The sequence below is a fragment of the Pteropus medius genome, unplaced genomic scaffold, assembly GCF_902729225.1.
Source record: "Pteropus medius unplaced genomic scaffold, Ma_sr-lr_union100, whole genome shotgun sequence".
Lineage (NCBI taxonomy): Eukaryota > Metazoa > Chordata > Mammalia > Chiroptera > Pteropodidae > Pteropus > Pteropus medius.
The window spans coordinates 7,440,930-7,460,487 of NW_024344240.1; the positions used below are offsets into that span (position 1 = coordinate 7,440,930).

The 19,558-nt window shown below is 32.8% G+C and overlaps 1 protein-coding gene across 1 annotated transcript in view; it reads right to left on the bottom strand.

The window, feature by feature from the left end:
- RP1 (RP1 axonemal microtubule associated) overlaps positions 1 to 19,558 on the bottom strand; it is a 330,366-nt gene that overhangs the window by 211,556 nt on the left and 99,252 nt on the right. Inside the window, 2 exon segments of the mRNA XM_039868930.1 lie at positions 11,131 to 11,209; positions 16,819 to 16,970. Of these exon segments, the coding sequence (XP_039724864.1) occupies positions 11,131 to 11,209; positions 16,819 to 16,970 (231 nt within the window).

Genomic DNA, 19,558 nt, shown 5'->3' on the forward strand with positions numbered 1-19,558 from the left:
AAACCAGATAACATTCACAGTCCTGGGGATTAGGATATGAATATCTTTTGAGGAGGTCAATTTCTAGCCTACCACAGAGGAAAACTTCTAAAAAGCAGTTACAAAAAAATCTACAGCTAGTTTTATACTTAACAGTGAAAACTGTCAGCTTTTCTCTATAATAAGGAACAATATAAAGATGTTCTTTCTCACCATTTTTATTCTCTACAACTAGAAGTTTCAGCAACTGTGATAAAGGAAGAAAAATAAATAAAAGGCATAAAGATAGGAAAGTTAAAAGATAAAACTGCTCCTATTTGTAAATGACATGATTGACATGATTGTCTATGGAAAAAATCTTAAAAAATCTATCAAAAAACCTTCCAGACCTAAAATGTGAGTTGACTAAGATCTCAGATACAAGATAAATCACCACACAAAAATAAATCACATTTCTATGTGCTGACAGTGAACACCTAAAAACTAAAATTTAGACCACAGTGCTATTTATAATCAAATAGAGATTAAATATTTAGATATAAACTTAACATGTACAGAATCTATATGCTGAAAATTACAAAATGCTGAGGAAAGACACCAGAAAAGATCTAAACAAAAACAACATACCCATACTGTGTTCATGTACTGGAAGTCCCAAATAGTAAAGGCATCTATTCTCCCCAAATTAATTTCTCAGTCTGACATAATTCCCATCAAAATCCCAGGAAGACTTACTGTAAATATAGACAATCTTTTCAAAAATTTATATAGAAAATAACAAGCCTTAAAGTAGCTAAAACACTCTTGAAAATGTTAAAATAGAAGGAACCAGTGTATCTGATGTTAAGGTCTACGATATAGCTATCAAGTCAGAGCAGTATGCCAGGATGGACACATAGATGAATGGAACAGAATAGAGAACTCAGAAATAATCCAAGTATGCCAAACTGATTTCTGACAAAGGTATAAAAGGAATTCGGTGGAGGAAAGGTATACTTTTCAACAAATGGTATTGAAGTAACTGAACATTCACAGCTAAAAATTTTACTTCAACCTAAGTTCAACACATTATACACAAACTATCTCAGAATTAATCACAGAATTAAATGTAACATGTAAAACTATAAAAGTTTTAGAAAAAAAATTTTAATTTTTGTAATCTAGGGTTAGGCAAAGAGTTCTTAGAGTTAACCCCAAAAACGCCTTCCATTAAAAAAAAAACTAATAAACTGGAACTCATCAAAACTAAAAATTTGACAAGCTACAGACTGGGAGAAAATATTTGCAAACCATATTTCCAACAAAAGACTAGTATCTACAATATATAAAGAACTCTTAAATCTTAACACACAAACATACACACACTAAAATTCCATTACAAAAAGGCAAAGAACATATACATTTCACTGAAGAGGATATATAGATGGCAAATAAGCACATGAAAGTGTGTTCAACATCATTATCTTTATAGAAATATAAATTAAAGTCAAAATGATAAATCTCTACACACCTATCATAATTGCTAAAAAAGAAAAAGAGCTGTAAAAGATCAAAGGCTAACAAGGATACTGAGAAAATAGATCACACATATATTGCTGGTGTTCATCTAAAATGTAATTGCCACTGTGAAAAGATTTGGCAATTTCTTACAAAACTAAACATTCAACTACCATAATACTCATCAATTGCATTCTTAGGCATTGATCCCAGGCAAATGAAAGCTTATGTTCATATAAAAATCTGTACATAAATGTTCATGGCAACTTTATTCATCATAGCCCAAAACTGGAAAAAAATCAAAATGTCTTTCAATGAATGGGTGAATGGTTAAACAAAGTGAGAGAAAGTGGGGAAAAAATGGCATAGATGATAGAGGTTCTGTTCATAACCTCTGGCAACCAAATCAAAGTTGTGATAGAAACAAGGAGCAAACAGCAAAGAAAAATTGCCTGGGATCTAGATAAACAAGCCATACAACTAGGGAGAAATCTAAGAAATCACACTGCAACGGCAGACGGTAGGACAGGCCAAGGACACAAGGCTGCCCCATCCTGAGCAGCTGACTGAGACAGAGGCTGCAGCAGCAACAGCTGCAGATGCCTCTTAAAGGGGTCAGGTCCACAAAAGGACTTTGGCTCTGAGCACCAGCTGGACAAGTGGAACCAGGAACTTACAGCAAGACACTGAGCTGTTGCAGACTCACTCTGTACAAAAGTGCCAACAGTATCCATTGTTCCTCTGTTGAGCCCTCCCTGCTCCCAGTGCACAGACTTAGCACCACCATAGAAGAGACGTCATCAAACTGGATAACAGAGGTCATTCTGCCCAGAGGAGTCCCTGAAACTCTACTTCTTCCAGCTCGCGCCTCCACCCAAGCCACATCCAGGTGTATCCTCGGTGAGTCAGGTGCTCCTTGCTGAGCAGTGCCTAAATTCACACTGGTGGCAGCTGGCCTCAGTTTCTGGTGTGGCCTTTTGAAGCAACTATAAGCACAGCTGCCACCAGTGTAGATGAATTCAGTGAGAACTTCAGCACAGAGATAAAGAACATAAAAATGGAAATGGAAATTATAAAAGAGAACCAGTCAGAAATGAAGAACACATTATCTGAGATGAGAAGTATATTAAGTGGAATAAACAAAGTGAATTAAGAAAAGGATCAAATGACCCAGACAGAGGATGGAAAAGCCAAGGACACTCAATCAGAATGGCAAGAAAAAAGAAGCCAAAACTATAATAATAATTTAAGGAGCCTATGGGACACTAAAAAAGGTAAAATATCCATGTCATAGGGGTACCTGAAGGGAAACAAAATGTTGAAGAGCTAGTTGAAGAAATAATGATGGAAAACTTCCCTAATTTGGTGAAGAAAATAGACATAAGACCTCAGGAAGCTCAGAGAGTCCAAAAAACCAGGAACCCAAAGAGGCCCACACCAAGACACTTCATAATTAAAATGCCAAAGATTAAATACAAAGAAAGAATCTTAAAAGCAGCAAGAGAAAAGCAGTTAGTTGCCTACAAGGGAGCACCCATAAGACTGGCAGCTGATTTCTCAAAAGACTATGCAGGATAGAAGAGCTTGGCACAAAATATTTGATGTGATGAAAATCCAGGATCTAAGGAATAAAGATTGGTAATAACTACATCCCTATCAACAAGTACCTCAAATGGAAAAGAATTAAGTGCTCCAACCAAAAGATAGAGTGGCTGAATGGACAAGAAAACAAGACCCCTACATGCTGCCTACAAGAGACTCATTTCAGACTAAAAGACACACATAGACTAAAAGGAAGGGGACGGAAAAAGATATTGCCTTGAAGGACCTAGAGGGTATTACGCTGAATTAAATAGGTCAGAGAAAGACAAATATTGCAAGATTGAACACACATGTGGAATCTAAAGAACAAAATCAACAACAAAAGCAGAAATAAACTCACAGATACAGAGAATATTTAGAGGGATACTAGATGGGAGGGAGGTTGGGGGGACAAAAAAAAAGCCAAAGGAATTAAGAAGTACAAATAGTTGCAGAATAGAAATGGAGATGTACAGTATATCATGGAGAAGATGGTTAATAATGTTATAATAAATATGTAAGGGGGAAGGGGGTACTAGATTTAGTGGAGTGATCACTTTTCGAGTTATGTGGATCTCTGATCACTATGCTATACAACTGAAACCGGTATATTACTGTATGCCAACTTAATTTTTTTAAAAACTCACTGAATTGTATATGGTAAATACAAGCAACTAATTGTCTATTATATTTCAATAAAGACAAAAAAAGTGAGAGAAATTCATGTCATGGAATACTATTCAACAATAAAAAGGAACAAACTACTGTCACACACAAAAAATTTGAATGAATCTCTAGAAAATTATACAGAGTAAAGAAATTCAATCTCAAGAGATTACATAATGTGTGATTTCATTTATATATTCTTAAAATGAAAAGAAATTATAAGTATGTAGTATAGATTACTAGTTACCAGAAATTAAGAACAGGGGTTTCGAGGAATAAATAGAGAAAAGGAGGTGCATGTGTTTATAAAAGGGAGACATGACAGATAATTGTAGTGATGATTTTCTTCTATGTCAGTATCCTGGTAGTGATGTTGTGCTACACCTTTGCAAGATGCTACCAGTGAGGACAAGTGGCTTAAAATTACAGAGAATATCTTTATTTTGTATAACTTGCAATTATCTGAAAATAAAAAGTTAAATTAAAAATGTAGCTTATAATTAAGTTTTTAAAATTTTATTTGTTTTAATAATAAAAATGTATTTTGGGCCATTTTGAATTGCTTTTTTAATATCCATTGCTCGTTTTTCTATTAAACCCACTTAAAATCTAGTTCAGGTTTTATTCTCCTGTCACTAATTTATCTGTCTTCCTATCAGTATGATGTTCACTAAACTACATTTAAAAATTGTCATCTTTAATGTATTTTAATGAGAGCCTTTCTTGTTAATCTTTTCAAAATATTATAGTCTATTATGTCCTTTTAATTTTTCCAAATAACAAAATTTTAATAGCTTTGTTGAAAAATACATACTATAAAATATAAAGTTCACCTCTTTAAATAGGTTCAGTCATTTGCAATATACTTGGAGTTGTGCAACCATCATCATATCCCAAATTCAGTACATTTTCTTTATCCCCAAAATAAAGTTTATACCTAATTCACAGTTACTCCCAACCACAGCCATCCTCCCCTCTCCTAGGCTTAGGAAACCACTTATCTACTTTCCAACTCTGATAGATTTGCCTCATCTGGAGATTTCACACAAATGAAATCATAAACATGTAGTCTCTTGTGACTAGCTTATTTCACTTAGGGGTAGAAAAAGGAAGTTAGCTTTCTGTCTTGGAATCTTCCTTTAGATTAACTGTATTGCCTATATTTAAGATTTTCTCTCCTCTGAGTCTGTGATGTCTCTTGATCAAAATTAGTAGGAATATCTATGTATTATTATCCCACCTCTTTCCAATTCTCTTATAAACTCCTCACTTTTGATCCTCCACTTGATTTAGGAGTAGCCAATCTTCTTTCTATAAAGGAACCACGAGAGCCGATTCTCTCCACAGTAATCTGAAATCTTACGTAAAATGAATCTTGCAGATTGTTTTGCCCAACCAAATGAACAGACCTAGGTGCAATTTGGTTACCAAAATTCTAAAGTCCTTTTACTGCCAGTGCACCACAGACACAGGCAGCTGGGGCCTAAACTATATATGTGGAATCACAAAACCTTCACCTCTCTCACCACAAACAAAACCATAAAAATAGTGCTATTGGAGTACCATGAACAAGAAATGGCTTACACTGTCAGCTGAGATCATTGGTAAATAAATCATTAAGAAAAAATAGGTTCACTTAATCTGAAAAAGAGACAGAACTTTTAAGTCAAACTTTCTTGAGCTTCCTATAACTTCTCAATATGTATTTCAGACAAGGCCAGTCTAATTAATCAGATGGGCATGTTTTATTTATGGTCGATGCTAATTATTGTTATTATTATTATTATTATTATTATTATATACATATATATGTATATATATGTATATATACACACACATGTCTACATATTTTTGCTATTCTCTGAATAAGATCTTTTATATATCATATTTTCCAGTTATTTTATAGTGATTTAATTTCTAGTCACTTTATACTCATTTCTTTTATTCATTTGTCAGTTGATACTCTTTGCATTTTAATAGATATTTCTATCACATGTAAGCAATATTTTACCTTCTTCTTTCCAAAATTACAACTGTTTTAAAAAAACGTATTACATTGCCTTCCAAAGATTGACTACATCATAATAAGAAAATCCTTGTTGTAGTTCCAATTTTAATAAATTTCACTGGTTAAGTAGTCGAGTTAAATTATTTTAAATTATTTTTCTGTTCCAAATTTTCAAAGAATTTTTAATAATAGTATTATTCGACTGTTAACAAAAAATTTTTCTGCTTCAACTTTCTGAGCAATGTATTCTATTAATAGATTTCCTAATATCAAATCACCCTTAAACTTCTTGGTATAAACCCTATTTAGTTGTTATGAATTATTCCTTAATTACACTTCTGGATTCACTCTGTACACATTTAACTTAGGATATCTGCACATGCATTTTCAGTGAGTCTGATTTACAACTGCTTTTTTGAAGAACATACTCTATGGAATACATGGCATTGTCCCAGCAACTGTGAAAATCTTCCAAAATAACACAACATCAATCTCATGTGAATATGTGGGTAGGTGAAATGAGAAATTTAACTGTCAAATTAAAATGTTGCCCTAGTCTGCTTGGACTGCTAAAACAAAATACCACAGAGTGGGTAGCTTATAAACAAGAAATTTTTTTTCTCATAGTTCTGGAGGCTAGGTAGTCCAAGATCAAAGCACCAGCGTGGTCACCTTCTGATGAGAGCTCTCTTCCTGGTTCATAGCCAGTGCATTCTCACTGTGTCCTCCCAAGGTGGAAGGGGTCAGAAATATCTCTGGAGTCTCTTTTATAAGAGCACTAATCCCAATAAGCACCTTCCAAAAGCTCCACCTACTAATACTATCGCATACCAGGCATTACGATTTCAACACATAAATTTTAAGGAGATGCAAACATTCAGACCATCACAAATATTTTTAAACAAATGTGAAAAAATTATCAAATAAAATTATTTGTTTGAATTTCTATTATAAACAATGAATATGCTAAACAAAAGATAGATCCTCTGAGATCCATAGGAGTTCCTGATCACTATAGGAACATATTAGAGGAGAGTGTAAGAAGAACCAAATCATAGTCCTATATTTTGTATATTTTCAAGTTTTGATATCATTAAGTCAATTCAAAAGCTTTCCAGTTCCATAATCTGAAATGGTCTGTACAGCACTGGAAACGTCTGCTTCATGGACATTTCAGAGAAAAAACCATAGGTTTTGAAAGATTAGCCTTCTAAAAAATTTATTGTCATTGACTATTCTTATTTTCTACTTTTCTTGGATCGATATTGAGCCAAATTTTCTTCCTTTAGGTCATTCTTAATTTCTTGGGCCAAATTTCTTGGGTCAATTTTTCGTAGATAATCATCTCTTTCATGCAAAATTTCAAACTTATTAGCTCAAAACTGTATACAGTAGTCTCAAATTTTTAATCTAATATGTATTTGTAAATTATACTTTATCTTATTTTGGCATTTATTTTCTTCCTCTTTTTTATTAGACTTTTCATGTTTGGTTTACTGTGTGTGGGGCTATGTTCTGTCCTTAAGAACTGATCCGTATAAGTAATGTCAATTCTCTGTTTTTCTATTTTCAGCATTTTTATTTTCTATTTTCATCTTTATTATTTCCTTTATCACATTTTTCTCAATTTTTCTTTTCTTCTTAGATAACTTTTCCTCCAACTTTGTTGAGATATAATTGACATGTAACATTGTGCAATTTTAAGGCGTACAACTTATTAATTTAAAGCATGTATATATTATTAAATAATTACCATAATAAGTTAATACATCCTTAACATCACCTAATTACCTTTTGTTGTTGTTGTTTTGAAGAAAACATTTAAAATGTACTCTTATAGAAACTTTCAATTATACAATAGTATTGTTAACTAGAGTCACCATGCTGTACATTAGATCTCAGAACGTATTTCTCTTATAACTGGAAGTTAATACGCTTTGACCAACATCTCACCTTCCCCACTGCCCAACTCCTTGCAACCACCAATCTACTCTTTCTGTGATTTTGGTTTTTTTATATTCCATATATAAGTGAGATCATATAGTATATGTATTTCTCTGCCTGACTTTTTTCATTTAGCATAATGCCCTCAGGTTCATCCAAGTTGTCATAGATGGCAGGATTCCCTTCCTTTTTATGACTAAATAATATCCATTCTATATATAGACCACATTTCTTTACCCATTCATTTGTTCATGGACACTTAGTTAGTTTCCATGTATTAGCTAGTGAGAATAATGCTGCAATGAACATAGGAGTGTATCTATGCTTATGAGAGAGTGAATTCATATCCTTTGGATATACAGTCAGAAGTGGGATTGCTGGATCATATATGGTTGTATTTTTATTTTGTGAGGAACCGTCATACTGTTTTCTATAGCAAATGTACCGAATTACATTCTCACAAACAATACATGAGGGTTTCCTAAACATTCTTTCCAACATTCATTATCTCTTGCCTTTTTCATGATAGCTATTCTAACAAGCGTGAGGTTACATCTAAGTGTAGTTTTGATTTTCATTTCTCTGATGATTAGTGATGCTGAACACCCTTCATGCACTTGTTTACTACCTGTATGTCTTCTTTGGAAAGACATCTACTCAGAGCTTCTGCCCATTTTTTAATTAGATTGTTTGGGGGGTGTTTTGCTGTTGAGTTGTATGAATTCTATGTATATTTTGGATATTGACCATTTATCAGATATATGATTTGCAAATATTTTCTCCCACTCAGTAGCATGTTTCTTCATTTGCTGATGTTTACTTTGCTGGGCAGAAACTTTGTAGTTTGATGTAGTCCCATTGTTTATTTTTCCCTTTTTTTTTTGCCTTTGATTTGTCAAAAAAAAAAAATCACCAAGAATGATGTCAAGGAGTCTACTGTTTATATTTTCTTCTATAAGTTTTACAGTTTCAGATCTTACATTGTAGCATTTAATCTATTTTGAATTCATTTTTGTGTATGGTATAACATAGTAGCCCAGTTTCATTCTTTTGCACATGACTGCCCAGTTTTCTCAACACCATTTATTGAAGAGAATGTCCTTTCCTCATTGAATATTCTTGGCTTCTTTGTTGTAAATTAATTGACCACATATGCATGAGTTTATTTCTGGGCTCTCTATTCTGTTTCATTGATCTGTATGTCCATTTATATGCCAATATTATATTGCTTTGGTTACTATTGCTTTGTAATAAATATAGTTGGAAGTAAGGAAGTGTGGTGCCTCCAGCTTTGTTCTTCTCAAGATTACTTTGGCTATGTGGGGTCTTTTGTAGTTCCATACAAATTTTAGAACTGTTTGTTCTATTTCTGTGAAATAGCCTAATTCCATTTTCCTGCAGAATAGGAACTACACTATGAAGCCAAATACTCTGAGTGGTAGAAGAAAGATGGACATATGGAGGAGACACTTTTCCAATCCTAAAACAAAGATAGTAAGTTACATATAGTAGAGTTCAATTAATGTTGGTTGAATGAATCCAAGGGAAGTAGCAGGATAAGGTAATGGAATGAATTCTAGCTACTTCTACCTTTTTCCTATTTTAGCTAGTTGTAAACATAACCTGAAATTTAATTCTGCTTGCCCTGGACATTTCTAACACCAAGAACTCCCAAAAGTGTTCTTAGATATATCTGCTGATTTTAAAAATAAAAAGATGGAGAGAAGTTAAAGAAATCATGATTATAAGAGAATTTGTTTTAAGTTTCCTTCTTAAAATATCTGAAAAGAAAATGTAGAAATGGAAGAAAATAGATGAATTTTACAAAATAACATATTCAACTGATATTAAGAAATGTAATTAAAGAAAAATTCCAATGATTATATATTGATAATTTACTGTCAAATGTATGCTGCTTTTCCATTTATAAACAATCTCATGTAATCCTCACAACAACCACATGAGGTATTACTCTCATTTTACCGAGCATGAACTGAAGGTCAGAGAGGTTAAATGATTTGCTTAAGATCAAAAAGTCAACAAGTGATAGGGCCTTGATTCAAATCTGTGTAGCTGGAATGTGTTCTAAAATTCTCTTCACTATACCAAAGCAATATCTCAGTTACTGAAATTCCATTTAGAAGATAAACTTGGTAAATCAGAATTTGGAGGGGAAAAAAAACATAAACTGTCAACCAGAATGAAGAACAAAATGCTGATCCTAACTTTAGAATCATCTTGCTAGCTCTTGGTGAACTCAAGGGCAGGCATTCCATCTAGGTCATTTTTGTATTTACTATAGAAAACAGTACAGCACTTTGTACATTATAGAACCACCAAATTGGTTTGTAAGTGTTAGTTTGGGCATGTTAGCATGTCCTTTTAATGTTGTTCTAGAGTGCTATCGAACGTACTTGCCTGAGAAACAATGACTCCCTGCAGAGTGTACTGCTATTTGACTTAGTATTTACCATGGATTAGGGCCCAGGCTCTGTAAAATTACCTGTCAACTGACAGAAAAATAAGTTGCAAAAGATTTCAGTCTAGTCAAAATATAAATAAATTTTGTCCAAGAAAGAAGACAACTTGAAAGTTATATTTTATTATCTTAGGGTATAAGCCATATTTTTTATTTAATTTATCAATCTTATTCATCATTCTTCTTGCTTTCACTGATTGCAAGTATATATTTTTCAGTATTGTATAACCTCTTTGAACCAGCTTTGTTACCCTGCTGATTACCTCACTACTTATTTAAATACATGTTCATTATATATTGGTATGAGAACTTTATTCTTAACATTTTGAAAATTATATATTGATTCTTTTTAGTAAAAGAGTTCATTGTTTTATCTGATGCTTTTTGGTGGTACACGCACTTTAGTACTCTTGTCTTTTGTTAAAGGATTTTGTTTATCTTATAGGTGTTTATACACTAACAGAAAATGAATTTATTGGGGAAATGTGAGTCATCTCACAGAACTGATGTAAAAAACTGAGGAAGAAACATGAACAAAATGGCAACAGAAAATACAGCTGGGACCTTCTGCAGTACAACAGGCAGACAGTCTCCTTAACATGGTACTCTTGGCACTATTGCTAGTACTTCATGTACTATCACTGCCAGTAGACACTGCTGCTGTATCCACTGATTGCATGTTGGAATGTTGCCACATGCCACAGCATATAAATCCAAAATTCTCCCAGTATTTATGCATCAATTTTTCTAGCATTTTAGGCAGAGCATTCACTTGGACAAGACCTATTTCATTTTAATGAAAATTACATCTACTTAAATGTAAAGAATATTTGGGGATAATAATTTAATTTCAGATATTCAGTACCTAAAGATCCACTGATTACAAGTTTTACACAATTATCTTCTAATTTATTCAGGATTTCACATGAGTAGAATGGAATCAGACCTTGAATATCTACCTATGGAAGACTCTTACCTGGACCAAGCCCATCATGTCCTATGATAATCTTATACAAATCCCCAAGGTTCACTGCTTCAAGGAAGAAAGTGTCAGTCTGTAACAAATCAAAAAGCATAGTTATATCTAGACTCTGAATTGGATTTCTAACAAGAATATAAATTTAGACACAGTAAAAATTATAAAAATAATTAGTTTCACTCAATAAATATTCAAATCTGTCCAAATTAAGTAAGTAAAGGTAGAACAATAATATTAAACATGAATAATATTAATATTCATGTTTGAGCTCTAGTGGTTTATGTATTCAAAATATGTGTAAAAGGGAGAAGCCCAAATTTCTTTTGATAAAAATTAAAATAATAATACATGTTAAAATGCAACAAAAATACATGATGTAGCATATAAATTGGAAAATAATCCAGAAACAAAACAACCTTTGCATTTGTATAGTGTCTTATACATTTTGAAGTATTTTCACATACTTTTTATTTTATCCTCAGTGAGAAAAATATATACCCATTCTATAGATAAGAAGAGAACAAAAGGATTAGAGCTCAGTTCCTTTGATATGAAATACTACTACTTTTCTTTACAACCACTCTGCCTTGCATAAGGGGCATATAAATAATGTAAATAGACAAAGCCATTAGCATTCATTTACAAAAAAAGTACTGTCTGTGCCTGCTGCAGGTTAATGAGTAATACTGTCATCCTTTTATCTATGAAACATATCTGCTAGGAAAGAAAAAATTTCTATGCAATAACAGAAAATACTAGCAGGGAAAATTATGAGTTATAGTATTTATGATAATTGATGTAAAGAATGCTAAGGAAAATAAAGGAAATGTAATGAAAAGAACGTAATGATATACTCACTTAAATTTTAAACAGGTCATCAAAAAAGCTGAGATAACTAAAATATAATGGGTCCTCTATGCCATACTCAGTTAAAAAAAATAAGTATTACTTGCATATTATTATTAATAGTAAAAATAATGTAATATAAGTTGTTATATATAATAATCCTCATTTAACAATATAAAGGTAGGTTTAAAAACTAGACAATGGGAAATGACGTAAGCAACATGGTGAACTAGGCAGAACTAAGCCCTCACTCCTCCATGGAGACATCGTTTTAACAATAAACGGATTGAATACTTCTGTGAAAAGTCTGGATACCAGATGAGAAGCTGCAGCACCTGATCCACTACAGAATGAAGAAGCAACTTCAATAAAAGAGGTAGAAATGTGACTTTTCAGGGCCCCATGATCCTCTCCCATTTGTCATAGTGCAGCACAACTGAGAGGAAACCTTCCAACCCCAGATCTTCTCTTGAGACAGAAACAGAGGAGTAACCCATGCATGTAAAATTCTGGCCTTTCTGGGGCTCCCCAAGGAACTGATTTATCTCTCATTTAACTTAGAATACTACTAGTAATGGCAGAATAGTCTGGAAGATAATGAGAACAGAAAAGAGTACTATGGTATGTTAGAGCTACAAAGAACCTGCAGTACAGTAGGCAGACATGGGGGCGCCAAGGTGTGCAACAGATTATGAGCACTGGAGAAGAAAAAGCAGCAAGCAGCTTAGGGTAATTATGACAGTTAAAAATCCAGAGAAGACACAGAGTCAGAAAAATTTTGAGAGGTCCTAGAAACTCTAACCAAGTTCATTGATGAAAGTCTTCCACAGGACAAAGCATTCCTTTAAAACTGGATGAGATTATTATTTTTTTCAAATGCCTAAATCTCAGCAAAAGATCACAAAGTATATTAATAAAGAGGAGAATGTAGTCCAATCAAAGGAACAAAATAAAATTCCAGAAACGAATCTTAAAGAAATGTAGATCTCTGAGCTTCTTCAGAAAAAATTTAAAAGAACCATCTTAAATATGTTCAATAAGCTAAAAGATAACACAGACGTTCAATTAAACAAAATCAGGAAACTGATGCATGACCAAAATGAAAATATCAAAAAACAAACAAACAAACAAACAAAAGCAATAAAAAAGCTCCAAACAAAAATTCTGGAGCTGATACACAATCACAATAGTAACCACAAAGAAATATCTACGGAATATATGCAAGAGGAAAGGACCTCTCAAATAACATGAAGCAAGCATTAACAGAATTCAAGAGAGAATTAATAACACAATAATAGTAGGATATGTTAATGTCCCACTTCCAATAATGGATACAAGAACCAGACAGAAGATCAAGAAGAAAACAGAGAACTTGAACAACACTATAGAACAACTAAACCTAACAGATATATACGAACTCTCCACCCAGCAACAGCAAATATACATTCTCTCAAGCACACATGGAATATTCTCCGGATCAATCACAGATCATGTTATGAAACAAATCAACAACAAATTTACAAACACTAAAATCACTCGAGTATCTTTTATAACAACAATAAAATAAAACTAGAAATCAATAGCAAAAGGAAAATTGGAAAATCCACAAATATGTGGAAATTAAACAATGCACTCTTAAACAAACAATGTGTTGAAAAACAATCATAAGGAAAATTATAATATACCTGGGGACAAATGAAAATAAAAATGAAAATACAACATATTAAACTTATAGGATGCAGCAAAAGCAGTGCTAAGAGGGAAGCTTATATCTATGAATATTTACATTAAAAAAGAAGGAAGATCTCAAATCAACACACTAAATTCACAAATCAAGGAACCAGAAAAAGAATAAACTAAACCGAAAGCTAACAGAAGAAAGGATATATAAAGATTAAACAAAGATAAAGAAAATAGAGAATAGAAAACAAGATGAAAATTAAGGCAACTAAGTTGTTTTACTGAAAACCCACAAAACCTACAAAGAAAAAAATATGAAGAAATAGAAAATCTGAAGAGTTTTATTAGCAGTAAGGAAACCAGAGCAGTAAGCAAAAACCTCCCAACAAATAAATATCATTACCACATAACTTCACTAGAGAATTATACCAAATATTTAAAAAAGAATTAATGCCAATGGTCCTCAAACTTATCCAAAACATAAAAGAAAAGGAAACACTTCCAAGCTCATTCTATGAAGCTGGCATTACTCTGATACCAAAGCCAGACAGATATAATGAAAAGCTACAGACCAATATCCTTGAAAAACACTGATACGAATATCCTCAATTTTACTATGACCAAGCACAATTAATTTCTGGAATGAAAGGATGATTCAACATGTGAAAACTCAATGTAATAAACCATTATAACGAATGAAGTACAAAATTCAGAATATTGTCTCAATTGATGCAGAAAAAAATATTTCACAAGTTTAAGCACCCTTTCATGAAAAAACACACTTAAAAAAATTAGGATGAGAAGTAACTATTTTAATATAATAGAGCTCATCTAAAAAGTCCAGAACTGACTCAATGCTGAAAGACTGAAAGTTTTTTTATAAGATCATGAATGAGACAAAAATGCTCACCCTTATCTTTTCTATTCAATATTGTACCAGAAGTTCTAGCCAGAGAACTTAGGTAAGAAAGAAATAAGTCTTTCAAAGTGGAAAGGAAGAAGTAAAATTATCTCTATTCACGGATAACATGATCTCTGTAGAAAACCCTAAAGATTTCACCCTCCTCCCCCCACAAAAAAACTATTAAAACTAATAAATTCAGCAGAATTCCAGGATACAAAATCGACACACAAAAATAGGTGTTCACCCTTCAATTACAAACTATCTTCAATATGAGTTTAGGCCTCCAAATTGATGCTGTTACTAAGAGAACATCTCCATTGATGTGCTGGGTTCTCCTGAATGCACAACACTAGAGACTAAACAGAATCTTGCTGCAAATTGCTATCTGTGAAGGCAAAACTGGGCGGGGTGGGTGGAGTGTGTTTATTTACTTAAAAAACAGTTGTGCTTCTGTACATTAACAACAGCAAATATCAAAGGAAATTAAGAAATCAATTCTATTTATAATAGCATCAAAAATAATAAAAAATTAGAAATAAAGCTAACCAAGGACTTGAAATACCTGTACATTCAAAACACTTCTGAAAAAAGAAATGAAAGCACACAAAAATAAACAGGAAGACATCCTGCATTTATGGATTGGTAGACTTAATATTATTAAGAAGTCAATATTGCTAAAGCAATCTGCAGATTCAACATAATCTCTATCAAAATGGCAATGGCATTTTTGCATAAGCAGAAAAATCCATCCTAAAATCCATATTGAATGTCAAGGGATGATGAACAGTCAAAATGATCTTAAAAAAAAAAAAAGAATAAACTTCAAGGGTTTGCACTTCCTGATTTTAAAATATACTATAAAGCTACAGTAATCAAAACAGTTTGGTACTGACATAAATACAGATACAGGCCATAGCACAGAATAGGAAACCCAGAAATAAATCCTTATATGCATGGTCAAATAATCTTCAACAAGGCTCCAAAATCACTTAATGATAATAGGAAAGTCTCTTCCAAATAGCATTAGGAAAATTAGATATCCACATACAAAAGAATGAAGTTGGACCTTATACCATATACAAAAGTTAACCCAAAGTGGATTCAACATCTAAACATAATAACCAAAACTAAAATCTAGAAGAAACATATGGGAAAAGCTTGAGAACATTGGATTTGGCAATGATTTCTTGGATATGCACCAAAAATATAGGCAAAAAAAAAAAAGCAACACACAAATGGGACTATTTCAAACTTAAGAAAAACTTCTGTGATCGCAGGAATTTACAAAGTGAAAAGGCAACTTAAAGAATTAGATAAATTAGTAAATCATGTATGTGATGAAGAGTAAATATTCAAAATATATAAAGAATACTTACAACTCAACAACAAATAACTTGATTTTAAAATGGCAAAGGACTTGAATAAACATTTTTCCAAAGATGATATACAAATGGCCAAGAAGCATATGAAAAGATGTTAACATCATTTAACATTAGAGAAATGAAAGTCAAAACCACAATAAGATATCACCTCATACCCATCAGGATGGTTTCTGTCAAAAACAGAAAGTAACAAGTATTGGTGAGCATGTGAATAAACTGGAATCTTTGTGCATTGTTGGCAGAATTGTAAAATGGTGTGATCACTATGGAAAACAATATGTTGGTTCCTCAAAAAACTAAAAATTGAACTTCCATATGATTTAGCCTTCCCACTTCTGAGTATACATACAAAAGAATTAAATGGTGGGTACCAAAAAGATATTTGCACACCCACTGCATTATCTACAATAGCCAAAAGCTTGAAACAATAAAAATGTCCATCAATGGATGAATGAATAAAGAAAATGTGATATATACATACAAAAGAATATTATTCAACCTTACAAAGGAAGGAAATCCTGTCACACACATTCTATAACATGAATGAACCTTAAAGACATTATGCTAAGTGAAATAAACCAGTCACAAAAAGTTACATTATGAGTCCAATTATATGGGATATCTAAAGGTCAAATTTATAGAAACAGAAAGTAGAATGTGGTTACCAAGGACTGGAACAGGGGGAAATGAGTTGTTTAATGATTATAGATTTTCACTTTTAAAAAATAAAAAATTTCTGTATATCTGTTGTAAATGTAAATATACTTAATACTAATGAACTGTGTATTTAATAATATTTAAGATGGTAAATTTTGTTTTATGTCTTTTTACCATAATTTTTTTAAATCAGACAAAGGACTTTTCATCACTTACTTGTCCTCTTAAAAAACTGAAGGAATTCTTTGATCGGAATAGTTGTCTGGATCCTGTATCTCCCTTTTCTCCATAGATAGAAATGTAAACATTTGCTACTGTCCCAGCATTCCAAAGCTCACCCGTTGCCACATGCACTTCATATATTGTCACTGACAACAAAAGAAAAATAAGCTTTATATGCCAAGCATTATTTATATGATAGAAAAATTACATATATATAGTTAAGAGTTCCAGTTTCAGGTAAGATGGATCACACACTCCACACAGTCTCTCCCCCCTGAATAAACTCTTGACAGAATGCATGGAGCAGCTATGTAGCTGTGAAAAATCTGAAAAATAAAGAGCAACAAGAGGATTAGCAAAGAAGACCAGAAATAAAAGTATCAACAAGAGGCAGGAATCTTAACATTTTTCATTTGTACCCTTTTTTGTCTCCCAGCTGAGACTCGGTGTTCCAAAATCTGGAAGTAGGCACTGGAGCTCAGACACAGGAAGCTCAGGAGAAGCCCTCTTGCTCTGGTTCAAGAAGTAGAAAAGGGAACATCTAACACATAGAATAGGTGCAGATATTTTACCATTATTTTCTCTTTCATTTCACCATTCTCTCACATCCATTGTCTGGACAGAGAAGCACATAAAAGCCAACCCTCTGAGGGAAAAGAACTTTCACTTCTGTTCATAGAAGCTTGGCTTCAACAGAGAGTGAGGTTAATATCCATTGCTTTCTTTTCTCTCTCTGTCTTATCACTGCTTAGCCCTGGACACAGGAAGACTGCAAAAGTACACAGAAAAACAGAAAAACTAAAGCACCAGCTAAACAGCCAAAGACCAAAGAAAGGGGCCAGGGAACTGGAAAGTACCAAAGAGGTCATGGAGAGAAAGAAAGCCCATAAAGTTGTTTATGAACTCCTGGGCTCACTCCTAAGCTGGAGATGCATGAATTTGATTCTATTCAGTATGCCAAAGATCTAAATCAACAGATAAACTTCCACTCAGGCCACAGATTTGTTATTGAATAGTACACATGTGAGAATAATCTAATTAGCACCACGAGGCTTTTAAAACTGAACTGACATTGAAACCACAGCTTACAGAACACAGGTTAGAATCTGTGACATGAATAATAATAAACATTTAATTGCTATTTAATAATAAGCAAAATATTCAGGATATTATTCTAAATTATTCAGCATATGAAGAAAAATCTCAATTCACATAGGCAAATGAAAAGACATCAAATTTGAGATAACATTAGAGCAACTATGATACAATGCTACTATAAACCATCATGAATACTTTCTAAACCAATGGGAAGGGAAAAAAGTAGTCTCTGCAAAAAAAAAAAGAAAAGAAAAGAAAAGGAAAGAAAGAAAAAGAAAACAAAGAAATAAATGATAAATGGAAAGTTAAGACCTAAAAACATCATAAGCAAATTTTAAAACTCACATGAATAGGGTCAAGAGCATAATAAAGAGAACAGAAGAAAGCAACAGTGAACTTGACAAATAGAAATTTTCTTGTCTAACAATAGAGAAAATATTTTTTAAAATTAAATAGAGCCTCAAGAACTTATGGAAAAAATAATAAAGAATCTAATATTCATGTTATACCTGAATATGTATGAGAAGAAGTGTGAAACTCAAAAAATTTTTGAAGAAATAATGGCTAAAAATTTCCCAAATTTGGCAAAAACATATACCCATAGATTCAAGAAGCTCAGTAAACCCTAAACACAATGAATCCAAATCAACCCATGTCCACAAACATCATAATCAAACTGCTGAAAACAAAAGACAAAGAAAAAATTTTTAGGACAGCCAGAGAAAATGTACATTACTATAAAGGAATAATGATTCTAAGGACTGTAGTTTTCTCATCAGAAACCCCAGAGGCCCAAAGGAAGTGGCAAACCATTTTTAAAGGTCTGAAAACAAAGAAATGTCAACACAAAATTCTATATCCATCAAAAATATCCTTCAGGAATGAAGGTGACATAAAGACATTCTCAGATGAATGAAAACTAAGAGAATTCCTTTCCAGAAGACCTGCTCTAAAAGAATTTCAAAGGAAATTCTTCAGAGAGAAGGTAAATGATACCAGAAGGAAACCTGGAACATGAAGAATGAAGAGCAACAAAAATGAATCTGCAGAGAAACAAATGGAATAAACATAAAACTGAGATCATGAGGTCAACCATTTCAAGGGGCATAGATATGCTAAAGAAGAAGGAATGATGTCAGCAAACTACCCTTAGTTCCACTAAGTTTATTCAAAATCCTATTTGTAACATTCCGTGTTAAAAGAAAATAATCCCTATTTTTAAACTCCAATACAAATTCTCTGCAAAGCCAATTATTAGAACTGGTGTTAACATCACATATCTCTATTTCCCTCAACTTTCCAGAGAGTGTCAGAAAGGTCACCTTACTAAATCCTGGTCACCTTTTGAAATCAAAAAGGCAGGCTCAGAGGTCAAGCACATGATTTCACCAAAGAGTATTATGTCTTGGGATGATTCCACATTAGACTGGTACAAGAGAACCCCAGGGCCAAACAAAGCAAACATAAGAAGTTCAGTCTTTGAAATGAGAATTTCTCATGTTTCATTAGACTCTAAAGGATAGGAGGTGGGGAAACCCAGGAAAGGTATACAGACACAAAAGAACTTAAAATAGCCACAAAAAGCCTATCATCTGCTAGATGGAAGCCACCTCTCTCCTCCAAAAAACCATAATCC